At 39.8% G+C, this 24,383-nt stretch overlaps 1 protein-coding gene across 16 annotated transcripts in view; it reads right to left on the reverse strand.

Moving 5' to 3' along the window:
- The window catches only part of LRCH3 (leucine rich repeats and calponin homology domain containing 3), a 71,140-nt gene extending 46,778 nt beyond the window's left edge, over positions 1-24,362 (reverse strand). For all 16 annotated transcript variants that reach the window (XM_087739511.1, XM_087739509.1, XM_087739515.1 and 13 more), the window contains exon 1: positions 23,102-24,362. In XM_087739511.1, the coding sequence (XP_087595637.1) occupies positions 23,102-23,465 (364 nt within the window). In that variant the 5' untranslated portion in view covers positions 23,466-24,362. The remainder of the gene's footprint in view (positions 1-23,101) is intronic.
- Between the last annotated feature and the right edge of the window lie 21 nt (positions 24,363-24,383).

The following is a 24,383-nucleotide window of genomic DNA, read 5'->3' on the forward strand; positions in this document are numbered from 1 at the left end:
GCACTCAAACTAGCTGGGCGGTGGTGGATTCCAATTCATCACGAGATGCTAATGTGATCAGTCCACTAATCCTGTTGCGATGGGAATACGGCTTCAGCTCTCATTCCAATTAACAACGACAATGAGAGCCAGTTCTAGGCCTGGCCCGTGGTACAAAATTTTGTTGATAAAAATCTGCCTTTTGTCACCAGAGATCTGCATGTGATCCCCACACACATTTAATTTTTATTTTTTTTTTTTAAATGTAAACCAGCAAAGCCTCAATTTTTGGCCGTCTGTTCAAAACCAAAAGTCAGCAACCACCATAACACCCGCTAGCAAAACACTAATGTAAGAGAGACTGTGACATTATGTCAGCAGCTGTAAACTGCGGGCTCCCACCCATGATGTATCATGTCTTCTGTAACAACCCAGTTGCAGCTGTGTGACATCAGCCATAAATATGCTGCAGTGATGCAACAATACTGCTATCTGTGAATTGATCTGAATCCTGATGGTGACACTGGCTGCTATACGCTGCCCTCAACTAGGATGACTTCATTTGATGGGCAAGAAAACGTTCTGTTTTCCCTAAAACTATGAAGCATGTGCTGTAACTTAAAAGTACACTCACAGTTTTCCTTTTATACCAGGCAAATCTAAGATATATTAGCTTGCAGCTTACAGACAAAAATATATTTTCATACTAATAATTAGATAAGCCAATCAATGACCAGGAGGCTGACAGCCAGTATAGTGACAGGAGGAAAAAGGATGAATGAACTGCTGTAAGAGGACAAAGTACAGCTGTTCAAGAAGAAATACGTTCAAAATCTGGAACTGTGTAAACAGATTTTCACACACAGACACACACACACACACAGACAGACACAGACAGACAGACACAGACACACAGACACAGACACACACACAGACAGACACAGACAGACAGACACAGACACACACACACACAGACACCACCCCCCCCCCCCCCCCCCCGTAAAGACCAGAAGCAAACTCCACAGTTTCACAATGATAACAACAAAACTGCCATCACCAGCTTCTCATAAAACACTGAAGAATATCCTTGAAGCGGGTGATGTAATCTCGCAGATACGAAAAGCAGCTCACCTGAACAACTCATTTACAACTACTGCACTGGAAGAGCCAGGCTGCTCTCTGGAAATTAATTGCTTAGGTTACAGGCATTTTTCAGATAACATCACTAAACAGATCTTTTGAGGAACTTGATGCCATTTGATTGCTCAATTACAACATTTAGAATCAACTCTATTAGAACAATTACTCACATTTCCAAATGTGTTTGAAACACATTGTTATATAAACTTTAACTCCACTTTGTCATTCAATTAGCCAAATAAATGAATGCATATTGATCCCAGTTTTATGAATTGATTTGTTTCACCTCTCAAACATTTCAGAACTTGAAATGAAAATCTGAGAAGAGCAACGCTTGTGATCCTGCTGATTTTCAGGAAACATTCCCATAAAGCTACTAAAAGAGAATGAATAAAACGAAAGCATAGCCCTAAGCAGATGAGCTACTGGTATTACCATAGCGACTGTTTTCTTGCCCAAGAAAGCTAGAGATCATCATAACAGAATACCTCTGTGACATAATTCTGATGCTGTTGGTCTCTGTACTCAGTACCTGGGAATGTTTTCCTTTCTAAGCACTGAAAACCTTGGCATCCGTAGAGCTTCATTTCACACCCAGATTTCCTGACACAGGAGAGGTGATTTTACCTCTTCCTGCCTGCTGTGATACAACGCTACCACTTTTGTCATACGCTAATTTAAAACAAACCTCAGAAATGTCGTCTCCTGACTCACCTTCCACCTGCCAGTCCTGTCAAACCTGAACTTTTCCTAACTATTTTCCCATGTATCTAAGATGCACTTCTTGTAAACCTATTAAGTTAAGGTGAAAGAAGGTGGCATTTACTGAACCAAAATGAGGCTGTTCCTTCTTTGTTTTACCTAGGTAATGCACACTGCCGATGCGACAGCACCACTGCCCAAGCCAGAATCCCTGAGTAGCATCATGAATGCTACATGAATTCCTGAGTAGCATCATGAAGCCTGTTTTCACCTACATTATTTTTGTAGCCCTGTAATGAAATACATCCCCCAATTTCTAGGATTCAGATATGCAATCCGTCCTTGATACACTTATCACATTTCAATTCTCAGCAGATCCATTCTTGATATGTACGATCACATTCCTACTTAGCAGCAGTACTAGCAGCATTAAACTGTGTTTTAATCATTTCCATAGATTAACATTTTGTAACCAAGAATCTCCAACCTGCTGTTTTTTGCAACACGAACAGGCTACGATATCTGCAGTTACAGAAAATGAGGGAAAGGTTAGTGGTTTCTTCCAAATGTCAACCTGGCGGTGCTACGCCTGGAATGCAGAGGTGCTTACCACCAAAGCCTGCTTCACCAACTTGAGAATATACTGCCTAACATGCAAAACAAATTGAAAGATTACACCTCACACTGAAATCAGCCCTCTAGATTTCCTGCCTCGTATGCTAACAACAAGGTTTGTAGCAAGCTTTTAACCAAAGCTGCTTAACACTGCCCTTTGTAAAACCTGTTTCGAATTATTGCCAAATCATTGTCAAGTTTCAGATGTGTGGATCAAAGTTTCATATACGCTATTTCCTCTGGCTACACTTTTATTTTGGAACATTCAATACAAATAACAAAGCTTCTTGCCAAAGGTTTTAAAAAACAAGAAAACCCCTCACTACTCTGAAGAACTCTCACAAATCCCTTGCTTGAAGCAATTTTGGCGAGTGAGAACTATGGCCCAAGCATTCACCTTTTCTTTCAACACCTAGATTACCAAATGAAACCTGGCTGGGTTTTTTTGGGGGTGTGGTTTTTTTTTTTTTTTTTTTTTAAACTCACAAGCATCTTAAGAACAGTCACACAAGGGAGTTTTGCAGAATCTGGCTTCCAAATTACTTCGACTACACTAGTTCTTCTTAGTCCGAAGTTGCCCCTTCAACTCTTCTCCATTAAAACACACCACATAAAACCAAGAAATGAAGCAAGTACAACTCTTCCTGAGCTTAGTCTCTGCATTCATCATTCTCTGTTAAGACTAGAAAATATATGTACGAAGATCTGTAAGAACTTTAATTATACTAAATACGAAAACTCAGTCGTAGCTGGGATCAAAGAGGAAAACAGAAGATTCTAAGCGCCAACTCCCATTCTCTCTCCCTTTTTTCTTTCCACATGATTTTAATGCATATTTGCTGTAGTTTAGCTTTCTCTTTTACACATGAATGAAAATCTCACAGGTGTTACCATAAAAAACACTGACTAAACACAAACATATTTTACCGTCCTGCACTTAATGTCAGCTGCTGTATGTCCTCTGACAAGAAAGCACATTCCCAACGAAAGCATGATTTTCTCACAGGAGCAGACTGCTTGAGTACTGCAAGAGGAGGGTAAACATTCTAATCAGAGTAACAACTTGAAATACAATGCCACTTCCTCTGAGAAATAATTACATTTTCCTTTTGCAAGGAATAATATTGCTTGTTTATTAAAATTAAAAAACAAACAAACAAAACAAAAAAACCCAAAACAAACCAGTGGAAACTATAGAACACCATTATACAGTTGTTCTTGCGTGGTTACTGGAGAACAGGCAAGAGTGACGAGCTCCAGTCCCTGCAAGGAACTGAGAACTCCTAATATTCCGTCGACTCCAGTTGCTTTTCCTCTAGTTGGCTCTAGAGCAGGAAAATCAGTAGCCTAAATGAAACAAACTTATGTCAAGTATTATTTATTCATTTTTCAATGTAGACTCTGGCTTCACAGTTAGCCACTCTAAGCCAGTGAAGGGAACGATTCCTTACTGGCCATGTGTTATCATCCCATCCCCTGCGCCAGCACTCCCGACTGTGCAGCCACACAGCCAGTTGGGTCTCATTACTGAGAACAAATCCTGCAAAAAAACAAAGCCACAAACAGTTTTCAGCCCTTCTGAGGCATGATCTGATTCATGCTGCAGTTGCATAATCTCTTAACATCAATACAAGGGAGAGGATGAGAATGTGCGGCTGCATGTGTAGGGAAGAAACGGACTGTGATTTTTGGTAGTAGCTGAGATTTGGACTAGCTGGTTAATAATAACCATGAAACTGCACTTTTTTTGGTTCCTTAACACACACACTTCTAATAAAACACTGAGTTCTTTTCAGAGTAGCAAATACAGCGTTCTGATCAGGGATTTATTCCCAAGTTTTGCTCACTGAAGATACGTACCTGTGTACACAACATGATATTTTAAGGGTGGCACATGGTGGAGCAAAGCAAATAGTTCAGGAATGAGATGCAACCACTTTTCAGATGAGCAGGGAGCAGAATTTAGTGGCTTTAAAAGGGAGGAAGATGAAGTAAGTCAGATGACCTACCAGCTGGGCCTTATGACTGGTCAGTAAACAACCAGACTACAAGCTTCAATTGCATGCACTGCTACAGCAGAGATGACGGAAAGCGGAGCTGTTTATCTGTGTTTGAAAATAAGGATTAATTCTAACTCCTTCCTGTGGGGTTTGGGGTTAAAGAAGTTTTCACATATGCTCTGCTTCCAACTGCTGGTACACACCACCCTTCACCCCCCTCCCCAATCTTCTCTCTTCCAGCAATTTCATTCCCTTTCCTCACTAAACTTGGGCATCCAGCCAACAGCATAATCATGCTTCTCTTTCAAACAACCATAAAACATAAAGCTAAACAAACTAAAATAAGTGAAAGTTGGAGAAGCAATGTCACAAGAGATCTAACACTGAGGAAATGAACCAGAGTCTCCAGCTCACCAACTCCAGCTAAATTGGGGAAGTTTAGTTCCTCACTGGCCAGCTGCATTGCAGGTCTCTGTTTTTTTGTGCAAAACATACATACAGTATTTATCTCCAGGGAAAGCACCCTTTGGACTACACCTACAAAGCTGGTAAGGCAGCATGCACGCCTTCATTGATAAAACTGGTTCAAAGAAAGCTATTTTGGTTTGACCCAAACCTACTCCTTGTTGACTTAAAACTAAACAATGAAGGGCGGGTGGGGGGAAGGAGGAAAAAAGAAAGAAGTCAAATCATAGCATGAAACCTGTATGTCTAGCCTTTTATACTAGTTTAACCAAGACAGTTTAAAATAATATCTGAAAGCCTTGGCCTCTGAGATCCAACTATACTGGTGTAAAATTAATCACCTCTATTGGATACTCCTTACCAGCCCTTTGCTGTAAGCTACTGATTCTGCAAGGCTTGTGTGAGCATTTTCCAATTCACATCAGGCAGAAAAACAGTCAAGTTAGCTCACATGATTTTTTTAGGTTGTTTAAACTACTCTTGCAAATTTTGCCTGAAGCTAACTTGGGGAGGACTCACATGTACTGTATCTCTAACGGATACGTAAGGGCAGTGACTTCCCTTGGCAGCAGAGTCTCCTTAAAGTAGCTGTTACCTGCACATTGACAAACGAGTTGAAGCCTTGCCTTTACAAAAAGGTTTACAAAAAATGGGGGGAGTGGGGACAAAACAACTTTTGAAAGAAAATCTTTCATCAGGATTTTCTAAGCAGACATTACTTGGAATTGAATCAGATCAAAGTCCTCATTAGTTAAGCATTCAATTTTCTACTAGCATTAAGCAACCATCTAGGCTAAAACAAAGGAGACCAAGATCGTTTTGCAAATGTGTTGCTGCAACACCACTACTTAGAATCATTACACGGTTCAGATTTGCTGCTTTGATTCTGGCCCTCAATCCCAGCATACACAACATGACATTTACCTCTCCTCTTGTATTTCTTCCTCATCTGTTTTTATTTTTAAGACATCTGCTTTTCTCAGTTCTTACACTCAGGATCACGGAGAATGAATGGACATACTCCCACCAAAAGCATCAGTACTTTCCACTATTTTTGCTTCCCATAGGCCTGAGCTGGTCTTGTCCCATATTATTTAGGAAAGACATACCTCCCTTCTATGGACTCTCTTCCCCAATTCGGAAACAATTTCTCATTTTCTTTTACATCTCTTCACTTGCCCATGAATACTTCAAGACAACTGATGATTCAAGACTTGAGTATAACTTCTCACTTTCACAGGGGCAGAACTGACCTGGTTGTCACTTCATAACTTAGAGCAACTTGTTCTTAGTGATCTCATTTACAGAGCAGAGGAGAGATGTACTGCTGCATGGACACAGGAATGAATGCGGCAAACGGCTGCGACTCCTTCAGCCGGCTGTGACAGTGTCTCCTGAAACCATACTCAAGCTTCATTAAACTTCAGTTGGAGAGATTCTTTTGCAGGCTCGAGTTGAAATGCTGAATCTAAAAGTCAAGTCACTTAATAATACATATTTTTTTATCTTGTTATTAATTAAAAAGCTTGCTATTGTCATTATAAAATTTGTCCTCACGTCATGGTAAGTTGTATTCAAAAATATACTTCAGTACAGGACACAATGCAAGCTGCCACCTCCAGAACAGAGGGCTGAGCTAATGCTGTAATGGGCAGACATTTGCTTGTTAAGAGAGGAGAGAAGGCTGTGTGTTCTATGTGGCAACTTCTCATTTCCTCACTTCTGCAAGTTTAAAGAAACACATTTTCCTCATGGTCCAGGGACTGGCCAGTAAGCACTCAGAGGGCTTCAAGGTCTTTGCACACATTATCATCTCCTTCAGTTCCATTTATCTCATCTTTCCATTTTTACAGGGAAAACCTGTAGCATGCAGTACGTACGTAAGGTACCACACACAGAAGAAGCTAAGTAAAATAGAAAATACTCTTGCCAAGAAACTGTACTGCACATACAACTTCTCCTCACAAAAAAGACAGGAAAACAAAAATATTATAAATATTAGTTCCTCCATTTCATGATTAGGCTCTAAGATACTGTGCTAGATACCACAGCCTATAGTTTAAAATCCATAGTCAACTTTCCGTTATTCGTAAAAGGAAGGGGAAGGGAGGGTCAGATAACATGGATAAAGCAATACCACAGGTTAGTATAAAACATGATGCAGACGGTGTACAATGATAAGTAATGACACTGCTGACAGAAGAGTAGCAAGACCTCCTAGGTAGCACTGAGCCAGGCTAGAAAACCTCTATAAGGCAGCACAATGCCTTCTGAATAAATTTATGCTGTCCAAGCTGGCGCTCTGATAATCAGCTTAGGCATCCCAAATACACCTACTATGTTGTTAAACCAGCCTCAACAATCTGCTCATAGCTATCAACAGCTCTACCTGAAGAGACCATCAGGGGGAAGATTGTATGTTACTGTCATTTCGCTTAATGCTCTGCTCTGGCTTTCATCTGTATCAGTGAAATACCTCATATATTCAGCAATTCCAACAGCTCTGCAACTAAACCGTAACTTGGGGAAGGAGACCTGGCATGGAATAAAGGCAGGAATAGGTCAGTCAGGAGGGCTGGAAATGTAAAATGCAACCAACGAAGACTTCAATATTCCCACGATTCATCTATTTATTTTACTAAAAGCTAGCAATGACTTCAATTCATCTTAATATTGTACATAAAATTCTCCACCTACAAGTATTTTCACATATAAATATGTCAGCTAATATAACAGCTGCAATTTACCTAGTATCACATTAGTTTTGCATATTCCCCCTATATATTTCACCAATCAGTTCAAAATATATTACCTTACTCCCTTTTTTTCCACAGACAGTTTAAGTAGAATGATATATTAAAGTCAGCAACAGATGGACAGACCATACAGAAAAACATTTTAGCTGTGAATACATTTCAGAATGTCTTAAGCAGAGAGTTAGAAACAAACCAGCTCAAACCAGAACTGAAAATTCAAAGGTCCTAAAAAGCACAGTGAATAATTTCACATAAAAAGGCCAATTACTTTCAGAGAAAGGCAAGCATTTCTATAAAATTTTATGCCTGTTATTACTGCATTTCTCTGAAGCTCTTAATAGAGTGCCTCCATATTTACGGCACTTAGATACAGCTTCATCAGACTACACAGTAAGGTCACCAAATGTGTCTCATACCATTGCAGACACTAATCTGTCTTCAGCAGAACGGTATTTTATTGAGGAGAAAAGTCAATGAAGTCCGACAGTCAAAAGTCCTATGTTCTTTTAATGACTCCTTGAGGCCATCTCGCATGCTGACATCATCCCTAACAAAAAAAAGTCTGTTAAACTTTACACAAGCAGCGTTGCAATTTTCAATAGGACAATTATTGCCAGAATTCTAGAAAAAGAGCTGGAGTCTTACCAAGTCATCTGTGCAGTACAAGCCATTTTAGTGTCAAGAAATAAAACAACGGTATAGGATATGCGTGGAAAATATCCCATATCAAACAGAGAGAACAGCCAAATGAGGAGATAAATGACAGCAATTGCCAAAACATATGTTCACAATATGAAATAAATTTTGAATCTGGAAACCATAAAAGTCACCTTCAGTCAAAAAACACACCATGCAGACATTAGCAGGGATCAAGGACTACAGAACTGGCGGTCACAGTTTCATACATCTTCACTTTTTTAACAGCTAAGCTTGCTAAAATCTAGTAGCAAGGTTATCAAAATGATTGTTACATTCTCAAATTAATATTTGAGGTGAATTGCATACATTTTTTCACCAAAAAATGAACGTTATGAATCCCTGGCAGTGACACACACAAAACAAAATCCAAACTGATCCAACTACAACTGAAAATAGATTTTTTTTTTCCAAACCCAACCCATCCCATCCCTGTTTAGGAAAACGCTTAAGTCAAGGTTTAACAGTATACTTTGCTCTTAAGAGGCCATGATGGAAACTAATCTCAAACTGCAGTAGTTACTTTGAAAGTTTTTGGTTGGTTGGCTCTATCCCTCCAGCTCCTTCTGAGAAACATCAGGTTTATGCATGTGACAACTCTATCTAAACCAGCTCAGTACAAACTGCATGGAGCAGGAGAAAAAGGAGAACGAAAGCTTTTTGCCTTGCTAGAAGAATTCTTGACAAACACTGAGCCACAGAAGAACAGTTGCATAGTGACTGCCCACGCTGCACAAGTTAACAACGATGAGAATTCCACTTCCAGAGATCTCCGTTATTCCATTTCATAATGACTATTCTAACCGCTAGCATTTTTAGAGCTCTACATATATATAAAACCTTATTAAAAAAAGTGTTCCTTTGCAAATGTGTAAAAAATCCAAATGGAAAAATCTCAGTTACAGAGAAACTGCTTCATACATGCTAACACATGGACACTAGCATGACACTTGAAATGTATGAAAACGTACTAGTGCTCCTCAGCAACATGACACCCTGCTTCTACCCGCTGCTTATGAAATACTTGACCGTGTTCCAGCAGAGCAGGGTTTCATTTTGCAAGAGTGCTTCACAAAGTTAGCAGCGAGGGGAAGTGTGCAGTAAATGAACTCATCCCCCTCCAATCCCCCAGATAAAGTTTCTTCAGGTACAAAAGGAATTACCCAACTAAACAAATAGACTTTAAAAAAATTTCATTTTAAAGCAAAAGACAAAAAAAAAAAAAGCTTTGAACACAGAGCTAGAACTATTGCCAGATTGTAAGTCCACGTGCAAACCTCTGGATCCATCTATTATTTTTTACTATTAAAAATTATGAGCATTGTTAAAAACATACATTTAATATTTATTCAATCTATTTATCTTTCCCAAAACCTCATTAGCATAGCAGGCTTAGGTAAAAAGAGGGACAACAGTCTTCACCTTAGGTGAAAAAGCAGGTTCCAACACCACAAAAAAAATCCCAAACAAATCCAACCTCGAACCATAGAAAATAGTCCCACTGCAACAATCACCCCCTGGATTTTAATCAAAAGACTTAATGGAAATAATTCAACTTTAACAACTTCCAGCTTTCAGAAGTCTGCACAGAGGAGTGGGGAGACAGGAGAGAAGGCTTTGATGCAGCAAGGGTACTGGATAGCTTAAGAGTCCTGAAATTACAAATTGATTTTCACTGAATAGCAAAGTACAAGCCAATGAATCACACACAGCAAAATGGAAGGGCTACACATTGCAAATAATTGGCCCTGATATGCAGTTTTTAAAGACATTATAAAAACGGCACAGCATTAAAAGATTAATTTAGCTTCAGTATAAATATGGAAGTGATCAGCAAAAAGAAAGCAGTAAGGGTAGGAAAATGTGAGTCAAGCAGGATATTTGAAGTTTATACAAAAAGAAAAATTACGATAAAGCACTAACAAATAGTGACGGTACTGAATATTTCTCTTGTCCTGAAAATAATATTGATCTTGTTACTGTAAGTACCAGAGGATGAAGAAAATCTATCCCGAGATCACTAGAAGCACAGAAATGCATCTATACTTCTAACAGAAGTAAAATAAAACTCTTCAGGCTACTATAAAGCAAGAATGAGAAACTTGTGAAAAGTCTCACCATAAAATATATTTGAAAATAAAACCATTTTAGTTTATATTTCACCTGATAACATTTAACATTCTTTACAAACAAGAACGTCCCCATCTCTGTTAAACTGCAACTTCAGCCAAAGAAGAAACAGCTGTTACAATTGTGACAGGAAATACTACATGAAAGAAATACAGAGCACTGCATTTTGTTGATGCAGAGTAAGATAGCAAGAGCAGCAGCGATCGGAAGACAAGATGCCATAAACTGATTAAAAGCTTGGTAAACGAAAATTTGCTATCCCCTGAAAAAGTTAACACCAACAACACAGCAGGGATGGCTCTTCTGTCACAAGAGCTACATGGAAAAGTTGTCACGTGGAAAGTAACGTGAAGAAAGCTCTCGAACAGCTGGAGTGAAATAAAGTTTATTACAGTGAAGTTATACTGATGCTACAGGTGTGAAGCAAAATTAAAGTTACATTTACAATTTAATACGCATGCGCACATGTATTAAACTCTTGTTCATTAATATTCTTTCTCATCACGGAAGATACTACCTGTCAGAGGTAGGCTGACTCTGTTTTATGAATCAAGAGCTCCAGAACACCACAAACTTTGCTTATCAAAAAGGATGTCTCCAGCTCCAACTGTTAACATCCCCAGTTCCTCCTAAGTACTGTCATCCCTGCACAACATGCATTTTTATGAGATTACACAATGTAGTAATATAGTTTCAAATCAACTGGCATGGAAATAAAATATAAAGGCATATAAAACTCTTTCAAAAAATTTAGTCTATGTGCAATATAAAACTTGAAATGAAATTAAACTCAAGTCTACCAAATAAGATGGATGGCTTATGATTTTTTTTCCCCCCTCTTCTCTTCATGGGGCACAGTGTTTTCCAGCTTTAAAATTACATGACTTTGCCTGAGAAATAAAACAATACACCAAACAAGTTCTTCTATAAATGCCTCTGACACAAGCATCTGCAAACAGCGAGGAAGCAGGATGTACCACACAAACCAGAGAAAGCAAGGCACAAAGACACGGGAAACACAGCGGCAGAACGACTTCTTCAAGGTCAAAAACAGAGAATGGAAACAGAATAGGCAAATCTAAGAAGCATCATTTATTTTAAGTATGAACACATTTTCTTCTAATACGATTAAAAAATAGACACCAGTGTTCAGCAGACTGAAATATCCCCAGTTGAGAAAAAGAGAAGTATGAACTGCTTCTCCATGAGTGAAGTGGTAGCCATGCCAGCCTCCAGACAGATCCTCTCTGCCTCCTGCACTGCATCACATCGGTGCCATGCAGGAGCAAAGTGAAATGCTCATGATTCTACTCAGGTCTTTTTGTTTGTTTGCTTTTGTAATTCCCAACAATTGTCAGGTATCAGATACATTTCTCATGACTATACCGAGAAAGCCCCAGAGACGCATTGTAGTCATTCATTAGAAGAGGAAACCCCTTCCCCAAAACAGAGGGGACAACACCTCATTCCAGTTATCCCAGAACCTGCTCATACAGCTTGCAAAACTTGCTTCTAAAAAACCCTTGTATTTCCATTTATTATATATTCAACATGGTCAAGAGTTGAAAAGAACTGCATCATATGGTAAGGATACAGTTAGGTTTAAAAAATAAAAAAATTACATTTCTGTCTGAAAATCTAATTAGATAGAAATAACAGTGGTTATCAAAACTGTAAAACTGTTTTAATTTTATTTAAATGTGAAAAGCTATTTAAATGGTCTAGTCTCAAATTGATAACATGCTATTAAAATAGAACTTCCACAGACTTATTTCTTAACCACTTTCAGAAGCAGCACTACAGGGACTGTGAATAGAAATTATAGCAGTAAAACAACTAACATTGACACAAATAACTTAATGGATTAGCAGATCCACTTCTCATTTTAGCATATATTTGTGAAAGCAGAGATGGCAGATGTTTAAAAGATTACATCTGTATTACTCAGTTGCATAATTCATACCCAAACAGTGTGTACTAGAAATACGTGGGGGAAAAAAGTACCACTTCCATTGTGCCTTACCTCCTCAAAGTGCTGTATACTCCTTAACTAATAGTAATAAACACAACTCTCTTACCTGTTTCCTAGTAGCAATTTGAAGAGAATGTTATGGTGCAGAAAAAGTTAAACTCAAGAAAAACATATGAAGCATGTTAATTTCATAAGGAATAAAGATTTCTGGCAAGGAAAGCCATGTTGAGAGATTTATTTTATTAGTACTTTCATACTTTGGTCTAGATGAACTGGAAGAGATACTTGCATTAAGTAACAAAAATGTTCTTTGAAAAAAGCAAGAAGAGCAATCAAGATTTGCAACCTGTAATATCGTACTGCCAAGGTATTTTCAATCTCCGAAAGAATAAATTTTTAGAAAACATGGTATGTAGAGGTGTTTGTAGCCACAGAAGTATCCTCAAAAACAAAAGATAAGTTTCAGATCTAGGATCCAAGTAGTTTGTACCATGCTCTTTATTCATACTTATCATTTTTCATATTTATTCAACATGATCATAACCATCTGCACGCTTGAACTTGTGATGAATGTAACGATATGGAAAAAGCATAGAAAGTTCAATCTGTAAAAAATATGGCATATCACAATCAATAAAGTTCTCAAAATAATTACAATACAGATGTGTTTTTCTAACCCCTCTTAAAGTATAGCCCTAGGAAAAAGTTAATTCTTCAAATTAGAACAAGCCAAGTTGGCAAGAAACTATGGTTTTATCTTCATATTAAAGGTGTTTGGGTTTTTTTTGTTTTGTGGGTTGTTTTTTTTTTTAAATAAGCACATTAGTACTCTTAAAAGTATATTTCTGGTAGTATAAATAAACATTCAGGTAAACAGTTACATTGTAAAAAGAATGTTTTTGAATAGAAAACAAGTCTCCTTCTTACTCTACATGAAGAGAGAACACATCTCTCACTCAACACCATTTGCTAACATTCACCGTATCAATTAGCCAAGAGAAAGAAGGATGTAATACTTCAGGAAGATTTTAAATAGTTGCTCTGCATTTGGGCACTAAGAAAATAAAGCAAAATCTTCCACCTCTTATTTCAAATTACAAGTTAATGCTTCTCCCCTCTCAGGGAAACTAAAAAAAAACAACAGCAGGGATAAAAATTGTGAGCAAGTATCTTAAAAACAAAAAATAAGAAAAATATGTTAAGTTGATCATAGTAAGAAATTTGGAGTTAAATATTGTCTCATGATAAACGATATGACAGCACCTTTAAATTGAAAATTCCATTCGAAAAGCTGATTTTGAAAAAATGTGTTTTCAAGGAGAACAGGAACTACTAGACAGATTGAACAGTACCAGTGGGTGGGGGGTGCTATTCCCTGCTAAAATTTCATTCTGAGTATGGTGAAGGAAAAGCTAGCATTTAATCACCAGTGAAAGGTATTGCCAGTGAAGTTTCTAGGCTTTCCTTCTTACGCTATACCTTTTAACGGTAATTATAACAGCCTTCTGACACGCAGGCATCCCTGAATGATGGGATATGACTTGCACGGCAGCAGAACAGAGCCATGCAATATATTAACACTTGCATATTTTGCAACACGTTTACAGTTGAAATGACCAATGTGTTGTTTTAGCATAGATGGGTTCCAAAGATAATTTTTTCCCTGCTAAGCACAAATCTACCCACCCCTTGGCAAGCCAGCAGAATAAAAGGAAGTAGCAGATATTTTTATGGCTCATAACCACATTCAGTTGTGGCCCTCTACAAAAACATTTATTCCATAGCTGAGCTTGGAGTCAATGTAATGACAAGCACCTAATTGTCCTGCTATTATTGTGCTCAATGACCCTCTTACTCCTAGAGCACAGCGTGTATGACACCAACTCAAAGACCAGTAAAAGCCTTAGGCTATGACTAAACGAAGAGGTAATATATATATGGCCATAAATAACAGTAATAATGAATTAAGCAGGTTTAAATTGCTACTTGTCTCATCAGCACCCTAAAATTAATGTTCTCCTCAGATTTAAAAGGAATTTTCTACCAAACGTTGATACCAATTATTCCTCCTTTCATCGTGCTAACAACTTGGATGAGAAGAGTGGAGTTGGCAATGAGAGGCATTTGAGACAGACAGCAAGACTAACAAGGAAAGAAAAAAGGTTAAGACATGGGAGCTGAGCTGAAGGAGGTGGAAAAAAAAGAAATTGGGACAGAAGAGACAGAACTGAGATAACAACATATTGCTGGGGACAAGACATGGGACACGGAACACACAGAGGAACCCCAACCTGCTAGAGCACAATCCCCTCCGGTACCAAGTACAGAACCCAAGACCTGCACATCCCATCAATCCTCTGCTCTCAAACATCTGTACAACTCCGAGGCAGAGCACCCCACTCTACAAACAGGTCCCAGGGAATGACAACCTACTGCTATCTTACTGGCTCAGGTAAGAGAGACCTGATGGATGTAAAGGTTTGGACTGTGCTGATGAGTCACATGGATGCCAGCATGATTCCACATGACTGAATCTAGAAATTCAGCCTGAATCTCTTGACTGAAATTCAGCCAGAATTTACAATTCAGCATTAGAAAAGTAACCTGAAAAGGCCACTGATATTTTGTACAGAGAAAACTCAGTTAAAAACTTACGTAAGACTGCAAAATCAAGCATGCAGACAGTATAGTCTATAATCAAAGACGCCCACGTAACTTTAATTGCTCATTTCCTGTGCGTATCCACTGTCCACAGGTCTGTAATTAACAACTACATACTACTTTTCGTTCCTCTTCAAGATTTTTCTGTTCAAGTAGATTTCTTCAAACAAGATGAAATTACTGCAGAATCAGGACTGATCACAGTAACTGTCTTACGCGAGAGACTGATACTTAAAAACCATTAGGGAATAAAGCAGGGAATTACAGAAAGAAAAAGGGATGTCTAACCTGAAAGCTGGTGAACGCTGTTTTGGAAAAATGGATTGCATCCTGTCTGTGCCATATATTTCTTTCATAATACTAAGCAAATCTTCTACAATAGTTTTTCCAAAGGCAGTAATTAATCCATTGTTCTAGATGTCGGGCTTGATTTCCAGTACTCCTGAGGAGTCACCAAGGCATCTGAAGTTAATAAGAACTGCATTTAAAAAATAAATTAACCTGTAATAGCTGGGTTGCCTAAAAGTTCAGGATCCAAGTGCTTTGAATTCGGTACCCCAAATCAGCAAATGCTTTCAAACTTTGTACAATCCCAAGCTTCATATATGTAAAATGCAGTAACAGCACCGTGACTCACTTCACAGAGATTACATGAAAAATAGTGTTCGAAACCTTTTCAATAGTAGGGAGCACTACCCAAAAGCCCAAGGCAACAATAACATATTTTTGTATTCAGAGCTAAGTTTCAACAATAAGCAGAATAAAGAGACTAAAATTCACATGGGTCAGTGAACAACGGGGGGAAAAAAAAAACTGAATAGATGCTCGTTAATCCTGCTGCCCTCTGCACAGAGCAGACTGTGGTTAAAAACCATATGTTCCAGCAGCCAACACCTGGGCTGCATAGCAAGTGGGATTTTTTAGGCATATCCTCATTTTGCAGTGCTTGAACTACATTTAGAGAAGACTACGTCTGTAAATACTTTAACTTTCAAACCAGTACCATTACCAGCTAGAAAAGAACAAAGACTGTCCTCACTCTAAGGAGACTTCTGGGCTCTGTCAGTAAAAGCAGCAGTTTGTAGTGTGGAATCATAAGTGAGGCTGAAGTAAAGGACTATTGGGACAGTTTTGGGGACTTCAAAGTGAAAAATAAAGCCCTCTTCCTGCATATATACAAAAGCACTAACTTACGGAAAACAATACAAATAAAAGACCACAATGTATTACCCTTTGCACCTTCTCTAAATATCTATAATTTAGAGAACTAAAGCAATATTTTACCTCTAATGCACTGATAAAATGTAACTGCCAAGACACCTTTAACATGAATGGGTTTTCACCTCTCCACTTTGGAGAGGGGGACATAACAGATGACAAAGAAAGCACACTGCATAGCCCGTGACTTCAGCTAAATACAAAACTGCAATTCATTCAAGCTGTTTGGCTAACATCGGAAACCATGAGATCCAAGCCTGATTAGTTATTAAAGTGAGAAGAACCCTTGAATTGAGTTATAGCCTTTTTGTTAGCTACCATGTAATTTTATTTTTAACACATGCTATATAATTTGCAATGTTTGTTGTAACTAATTCTTTACTGCTGGTTCTTCTACTGAAGAAACTAATTATGTCTACTGAAGTCTAAAGCTAAACCTAAACCATCAGTTTAAAATTACTTGCATAAAATAATGTATTTTGCCAAATGAAAGCTTGAGATCCAAATCTGTCAGCAGTAAAGTTTCACGGAATGTAATTCACCTCCATGAGCCATGCTCTAAAAGAAAAAATTCCCAGACCCACTGACTCAAAGGCTAGCACATTGTTTTACAAAAAATAATTAGCAAATTTACAACAAGTTAGTGGTAAAAGGTTACAAAATAGAGTTAAGGTGTGATTTCACAATTGACGCGAGTCACTTTAAGCTTACGTATCTGCCAAAACAGGCCTTCTCATCCTCATCGCCCCATACAGTCTTTCCACCCTTTCTGTTTGCTCGTGCTCATGCTCACGTGAAAACGTAGCGAGCTGTCCGAGGATTTGATCCAACTAGTTACTGGCTGAGGTTTCAGCCAGATAAGTACAAAACAGCTTGCTGGAAGGCAGTATGATTGCTGGTGTTGACTGTGCAGCAGGAGATGAAGACAGAACTTCCAAGTTCTACGCAGATGCCAAAAGGGGATCACATCAGGCTGTGTATTTACGACTGACTTCAGGGAGTGCTTAACCAATATAAATTTGCTACCTCCAAGCACAGGTACAGCCACAGGAGAAGAGGCCTGGAAACACCACAAGAGAAACAAAAGACATTTCCTTTTTTCCTAAACTAATTCAGCCCTCATGTGACAGCAGGACTCAATACATTCACCTATCAATCCCTCTCCTCTTTACTTTTTATGTAGTTACAGTTATCTACAAAATTATAAGAGTGTGTATGCAGACAAGACAGTATTAAAAAAAAAGTCAGATCGTGATGGAGGCAGGAAAGTGGAAGACTACTAGGGAAGTAACTAGAAACACATGCAATCCTGAATAGCACTCAGAAGACTTTACTGGTAATAAAAGTTTGATTGTGAGACTTTTTTTTGTTTTAAAAGATCAATTCGCTACACAAAGGCATTCCGAATGTCATGCATTACTTTTATTGCAAAAAGGCTTAGAAACAACAAGCTCAGACTCCACTTTCCCAGTTGCTGTAAAACATTAGGCAAAAAGACTGCGTGTGCGCCAAGAACCTTTGAGCATTACTGCAGGCCTCAGCTCTCTATCAAAACCCAACACAATCCATTCAACAAAAACGAACTATAAACTACGACAGTCAACCGCTCCCCACATTTTGAGGGTAAGAAAAAAAGCAAGAGAACTGACCTCACTTTACCAACTCACCAAAGCACCACTCTCAGATAATTCCATTAGCCTAGACTAAGAACTGCCAGTATTTATGCACAGAACACACATGAGATCCAGACTTTCTAATAACAGAAACACAACAAGAAAGAAAACAAGAGGGAGCAACAGTCAAATTATAAAGGGACTGACACAAGTAGGAGGTAAGACCAAAAAATGGAACTGAATGGAACAAGCTACATTACCGTCTAAAGTTTGGGGAAAGACTGTCATCCTCCCTCCTTCTCACCCCTACAGCTACTACAACCTCTGGACAGCATATTTCTGTTTGGGTTTTGATAAGGGTAGAGGCAAGTATACAAATCTGAGCACAAGACTCTGAACTACCCTAATGAAACGTTAGGTTTTGATTTTTAATACTGAAACTTTAGATAATCTAAGTCCCAACACTGTGAACTCTTCTGACAAATAGCCTGCAACTTGAACAAAGAACAATCCCATTTCCTTCCATGTTACCCTAAACATCATAATGAAATTACATTCAAGATACAGTAAATCAAAGTGGTTTTTTATTTTTCAAACACTTATTTAATTTTAGGATGGTTTGGATTCTGCTGTTGTGGCTTTAAGAACAAATGTCTGGGAAATACAGCCACTGCTGTATGAGCCATACTGTACTTCTCAAGCTGTTTTACATTTCATCAGGTAATATCAACTAAATCTCTGGCATGAAAGAAAAATACCAGTGAGATCTCTTACTGCAGAATGGTCATATAGTCACTGTAATCCTTCTAAATGCAGGCAAGCACTTAGCATATAGAAATTTTATTGACACTATGGTCAGATTCTACTGTTTCTATGAAGAGCTGCTAAGAGCAAAACTATAGAGATACCTTATTGGCAAAGTCATTCAAAAGGTAGTAGCAGACAAACTTTTTTCTTCCTTTTCATAGTCTTGCTATCCTTTTTCACTACTAATATATTCCAGAAACAAGACATAGTACTCTGCATGTAATTATCTTCCCAGTTGATTTCCATACAACAGCCATTTCTTTTACTGCATAAACCCACATATTCCCATCTTCTCCTTTAACATTGTGACAGTGAGTGGTTTAGGTAATTACAGCTGTCACGGAGGGTTTGACAAACAACTTTTCTGCTCAATGTATGCTTTAGGCCACTGGGAAAGCTGTCAAACAATGACATCAGAGTCTACATTAACACTGGCAAAATGCAACTGTGCTTCCTTTCATATTTAACTCAGATGGTTTATATTCCTTTTCCTATTCCCTGGTTAAGAACAAGACTGGAATGAGCAAATGGGTTGTAATTCAATGCAGATAAAATGGGGATAAATAATGCAGGTTCAATGAATGAGTATTAAAAAAAAAAAAAAAAAAAAAAAAAGAGAAGCACATCCCTGCTTTGTTAATGAAGAAGCTTGCTCATTTTTTATCAGCAACAAGCTTTGTAAAATTGAGTCACTTCCTAAAATTCCAATTAAGTTGTAAGGGATGAGCATAGAGAACAGCTGCTTTCAGTATCTAAGTTGTTATGACACTGCATTTCTTGTACATGAGCCATCCCACACGTACAAGAACGTCAGATGGACTACAGCACCATGCGCTGTGGGGAGCCACCTTCCCGCTAATCCATTCCAAAGCTCTCAAGCATAGACCGCCCCATCTTCAATTTGATTTTATATTACCTGATCTTAATTCCAGTCAAAGCACAAAACAACCAGAAACTCACTATTACTTCAATGCCTGAAGTCACCTGCTCTGTTCTGAGACCAACCTTGAGCATTGATCTTGGTTTAAAAAGCCTTCCGTGGGTCTTCACCATCTGGAAGACAGCAGTGCCCAAAAGCAGCTGAGGCTCTGACATTACTAGAGAATTCACTTTCCAGTGAAAAGTTTGGTGACTGAGGCAAATGATTAATGAGGAACTTGATTTTTCCACTGATGCCTAACAGAAATATTATATTAACTTCCAGAATAAAAACGCAGCAAACCCGATCTCATCATATGGTTTAGTTTTAGGTAGTCCTGCGACAAGCAGGGAGTTGGACTCGATGATCCTCATGGGTCCCTTCCAACTTGAGATATTCTATGATCTGTTTATCAAATATTTTTCCAAAGTTAAGTGACACCTGCCAGAAACTCAGCTCTGATGATTGTTTAGTGAGTGGTTAAGAATGGTACCTAGAAGCTATTATAGCTTGATCACCAGGGTTAGTATTACTGTCAACTCTGAACTCATAAAAGATCTAAAGAAATGTGATCTTCCCATTGATTTAACATCTGAAAATGTACCTTATGGCTGACATCTACTTAAAGGGATTCTTCCCTCACCCATCATCAACCTCAAAATCTGCACAGAGCACCCAACTAAACTTGATTGAGCGTCTAATCTCTAACGCCCTGTTCTTACTGACCCGCTTTGCTGGTTCATCTGTGTTAACAACAGCTTCCAGGCAAGGCCAGTGATTCTGTTAAGGCTTAAGGCTATGCTAGATGCTGGTTTTCTAGCAGTGTAGTTACATTAGCGAGGGACGTGATTCATTCCCACCTCTTTAACATGTTACAGTGACATGCAATTACTTTTGTTGCTACAAGAACGGGAATGAGCTGGACCAGTATAACATGATCCACACTAGAGAGGTGTCTATTCTGACACATACAAAGGAGTAAGATTTGCATATACATTGTTTTGTCTTCAGTTTTATAGTTTGGGAGTAATTCCAAAGATTTTTATGAAACTCCACACACACATGCCCCACCTGATGGGCTTTGAGTCTTTGTGGCACAGCATGCGGGAAGGCACTCGGAGTCTACAGTCTAGGGGGTTATTTAAAGCGTTTCTTTTAAGTGTTTATAACACCTAACACACATATACATTATACCATCTTATTTGTGGCTACTCCCATACAAAACAATTGGAAGTTACACATGAAAGAAATTGATGTGGGGAAAGAAGTAGATTAAATCTGTAGCTGAGCACTCAACTGAAAACTGGGGGTCAGAAACGCTTGAATGGATTTTTCTCCACTGCCCAGCTTTATTCAAAACAAAAAAGTCATAGAACAGACCATGCTAAAAAAAGGCACAAGATTAAGTTATTCACAGCAGCCTTCAAAACAGAGAGTTTAAACAGAATGCGTCCCCCCAATAAGCTTTGCTTCTTACAATTTAAGGACAGTTCTAGCTTTTTTCTAAGGTTCATTGTGATGATAAATGCACAAAAGTGTATGGTATGCACTGCCACTTATTAGCATTTAATGCTTCTTGAACAACTACAATGCATATATTCATCACAATAGATGGGAACCTTGGTGGAAACAAGAATTCCCACAAATTGTTTAAGAGTACAGTAAATGAATAGTATTATAAACAAAAAGCCCAAATCCCTCACAAACGCATATGTTGCATTTGCTTACAGATTAGCCCTACACATTCATTGTGCAACTGCATTTGCAGAAAACCCTGTGAACAACAACAACAAAAAAATCTATACCCTAACAAGAAGTGTTTTCTATTTACAGAGGTGTTCAAGTCAAACAAATCACATCTGTCTCAAGGTTTGGTTGAGTGGTGGTTTCTTTTGTATTAGTGACAGACTTTTGCATAAATAGGATGTTACAGAACAGACTATGAAGTCAGACAATTTTAAAGGAGGCTCCATTTTGAATTATTTAACTGACTGTATCAACACACTTAGTAACACGGTAACTTTTGAAAAGTGATGTTTGGAGATTATTTTTAAGATAGTTTAAGCTTCTAAGCTTAGAAACTCAACACTCAACACAAAACATGAGAAAATCTAAACAACTGCATGGGAAGTAATCAAAGCTACAAACAAATGGCGTGCTGACACCTTTTAAAACTACTTTTACTTCACTTATACAACCAGACAGTCAAAACTACTTTTACTTCACTTATACAACCAGACAGTCAAAACATAAACTAAATTTGCTCTGTATAATGCATTAAGTAAACTTCTACATCCTGCACAAACTCTCATCATTTCCCAAGTCTCATCTCTCTGTTCGACACAGTAATATGTAAACATACTCTGCAAATGTGGTTTTGCTTATGATCAAGGGAAAGTGTACATTTTTAGTCTACTTCTATGAATATATTTGAGGAGCAGAGGGAAAAAACAGTGCTACTGCTTACTGTACCTTGTAAAGTTTTTCTTAAAAATTCTCAATATTTTTATCCATATAATACAGCAGGAAAAAAGAAAAGGGACGAGGTTCTGCTCACAGTACATTTCGTATCTTGCTTATGGCTGTCAGAAATGACAATAAGCAAAGAGCACAAGAAACAGTTGTCTTTAGCGTATGCACACCTGACAGCCCTTCTTGGAAAGCTGGTTACCCCTGTCAACAGCACTGGATGAGAGATGGCAAGGGTGCGTATATATGTGTGTAGACACACACACACTCACATATAGATACATCAGAACAAGAACACGCCTGGCTAAAACCACCTAAGTGAGCAGCAGTACTGAGAAAAGCCTCATGATTCTTTTTAAAACAGCCTCCGACAGGGGAAGCACCTCTAGAGTGGAGACGATGAAGAAAGAAAACAAAAAAAAACCCACAAAAAACCAACAAACCGAGGGATCTCATCGGCCAGACCCACGCCGGGCAGAGGAAGGAGGAGCACCCTGCAACAGCTCCTCCATCCTGCCTCTCCGCCGAGGAGAGGAAGGGCGGAGAGCGAAGGGAGGAGGCGAAAGCGTGAAGGAGAAAACGGCCCGAGAGGAGAAACACGCCAAGCATCGCCGGCGGTGAGGAGAAACCCCCCTCTGCCCCCACACAGACACTCTTCGAGAGTAACGGGGACCCCCCCCCCCAAAAAAAAAAAAAAAAAAATCCTCTGAGGAAATTTCTCCTCCTCATGCATCCAGCTTCAATTTACTGAAGAGGCAGCAAATTGATCACCTCAGCCTCACTCTTAGTGAGGGGATGGCCGTCCTCCCCCCCCCCCCAACGCCCCCCTCAGGGGGGCGTTGGGGGGGGGGGAGGACGGCCATCCCCCCCGCGGCGACCCCCAGCCCTGAGGCTTTTCCCCTACCTCCCTTCCCCGCCGTCTCGGCCTCCCCCCCCACCACCAACGCCGCGTCCCTTACCGGCCTGGGTAGTATCGCTGAGGTCGTGGTTGGCGGCGCTGGCCCGCGGGTAGTCCCGGAGTTTCCTCCCGCTCAAACTGAGGGTACCGCTGGTCGCCGCTTCTTCTAAAGCTCGATCCAAAGAGCGACTCCACGAACCCGGGCCTGAGGGACCTGGTGGCGGAGAACAAGCCGCCGCGTTCCCCGCCGGCATCACGGCAGAGCCGCCCTCCGGCGCCGCCAGCACCGCGGCCGCCATTTCCCCGCCGCCGCCGCCGCCGCCGCCGCTTCTCCGGCTGCGCTCACCACTGCGCAGGCGCGGGGAAGCCCAGTGACCGGTAGGGAGGGCGCAGGCGCCGGCCTTGACAGAGCGCGGAGCGCCCATGCGCAGCCGCCCGCCTGCGGGCACCGGGAGGGCGCCGAGCACCGAGTTAAACAAACCCCAAACATCCTCTTTTCGAGTCTGATTTTTTCCACTCGCCTGAGGTAACCTGGGGTGCGAGGGTACCAGCCTCCCCTTGACAACGGCTGTAGTGCCCGTGTGCCTTCTGAAATGCAGAAAAATTCTAGTTTACCTGTCCGGGTGGGATGCCACGCCAGCTGCTGGGCACAGACCCATTGCAGCAGCAAACAAAGGAGAAAACGCCCGTATCTGAACTAGGTGGGAAAAGTACCAACTGCTTCGTGGTTTTTTTCCTTGATGTCATCAATCCTTAAAAGGTCGCACTCTTTGCAATGTCCAGATAAACACCAGTCTTGCTTCGGGAAAGCACCCACCGGCTGCCGACACCGGGACCGTTGCGTGCCTGAAGCTGGCAGCCCTACAGACCTGAGCCGGTAACGAAGCACACGGACTGCAGAGAGCCAGGGGCCACGGCACTCGCCACACTCAACACCTTAGCAAATATATTTACAGGCAGTATTTTTTTTTTTTTCCCCTTCTTCCACTTCCACTGCTCACGCAAGCCTCCTGCCAGCATCGGGCCGGGAAACGCGACCGCGGTCGTTTATCGGGGTGTTCCCGCTGATCCTGTAACGCAAGGTTTAGGTTACGGCGACTTCCCGCTAGCAAGACATGTCACAGCAACAGGAAAACCAGTGCTCGGGCTGACAGATTAAGGGAGCTGGTACTATAATCACATCAAACCACTAAATTAGACGCTGCTACTGAAAAAAATACATTAATAGCCGACACATTTAAATGCAAGCGAGCTTATACAGTGCCACTCCAAGAAGCGCTTAATTTTCAGGATATTAAGCTGGGCAATGAATGCAAGCCCTCTTTAAATCAGGCTGCTTTTTG

This window comes from Nipponia nippon, unplaced genomic scaffold, assembly GCF_047370975.1.
Source record: "Nipponia nippon isolate SJK-2023a ecotype South Korea unplaced genomic scaffold, ASM4737097v1 scaffold_7, whole genome shotgun sequence".
In the NCBI taxonomy this organism is placed as follows: Eukaryota; Metazoa; Chordata; class Aves; order Pelecaniformes; family Threskiornithidae; genus Nipponia; species Nipponia nippon.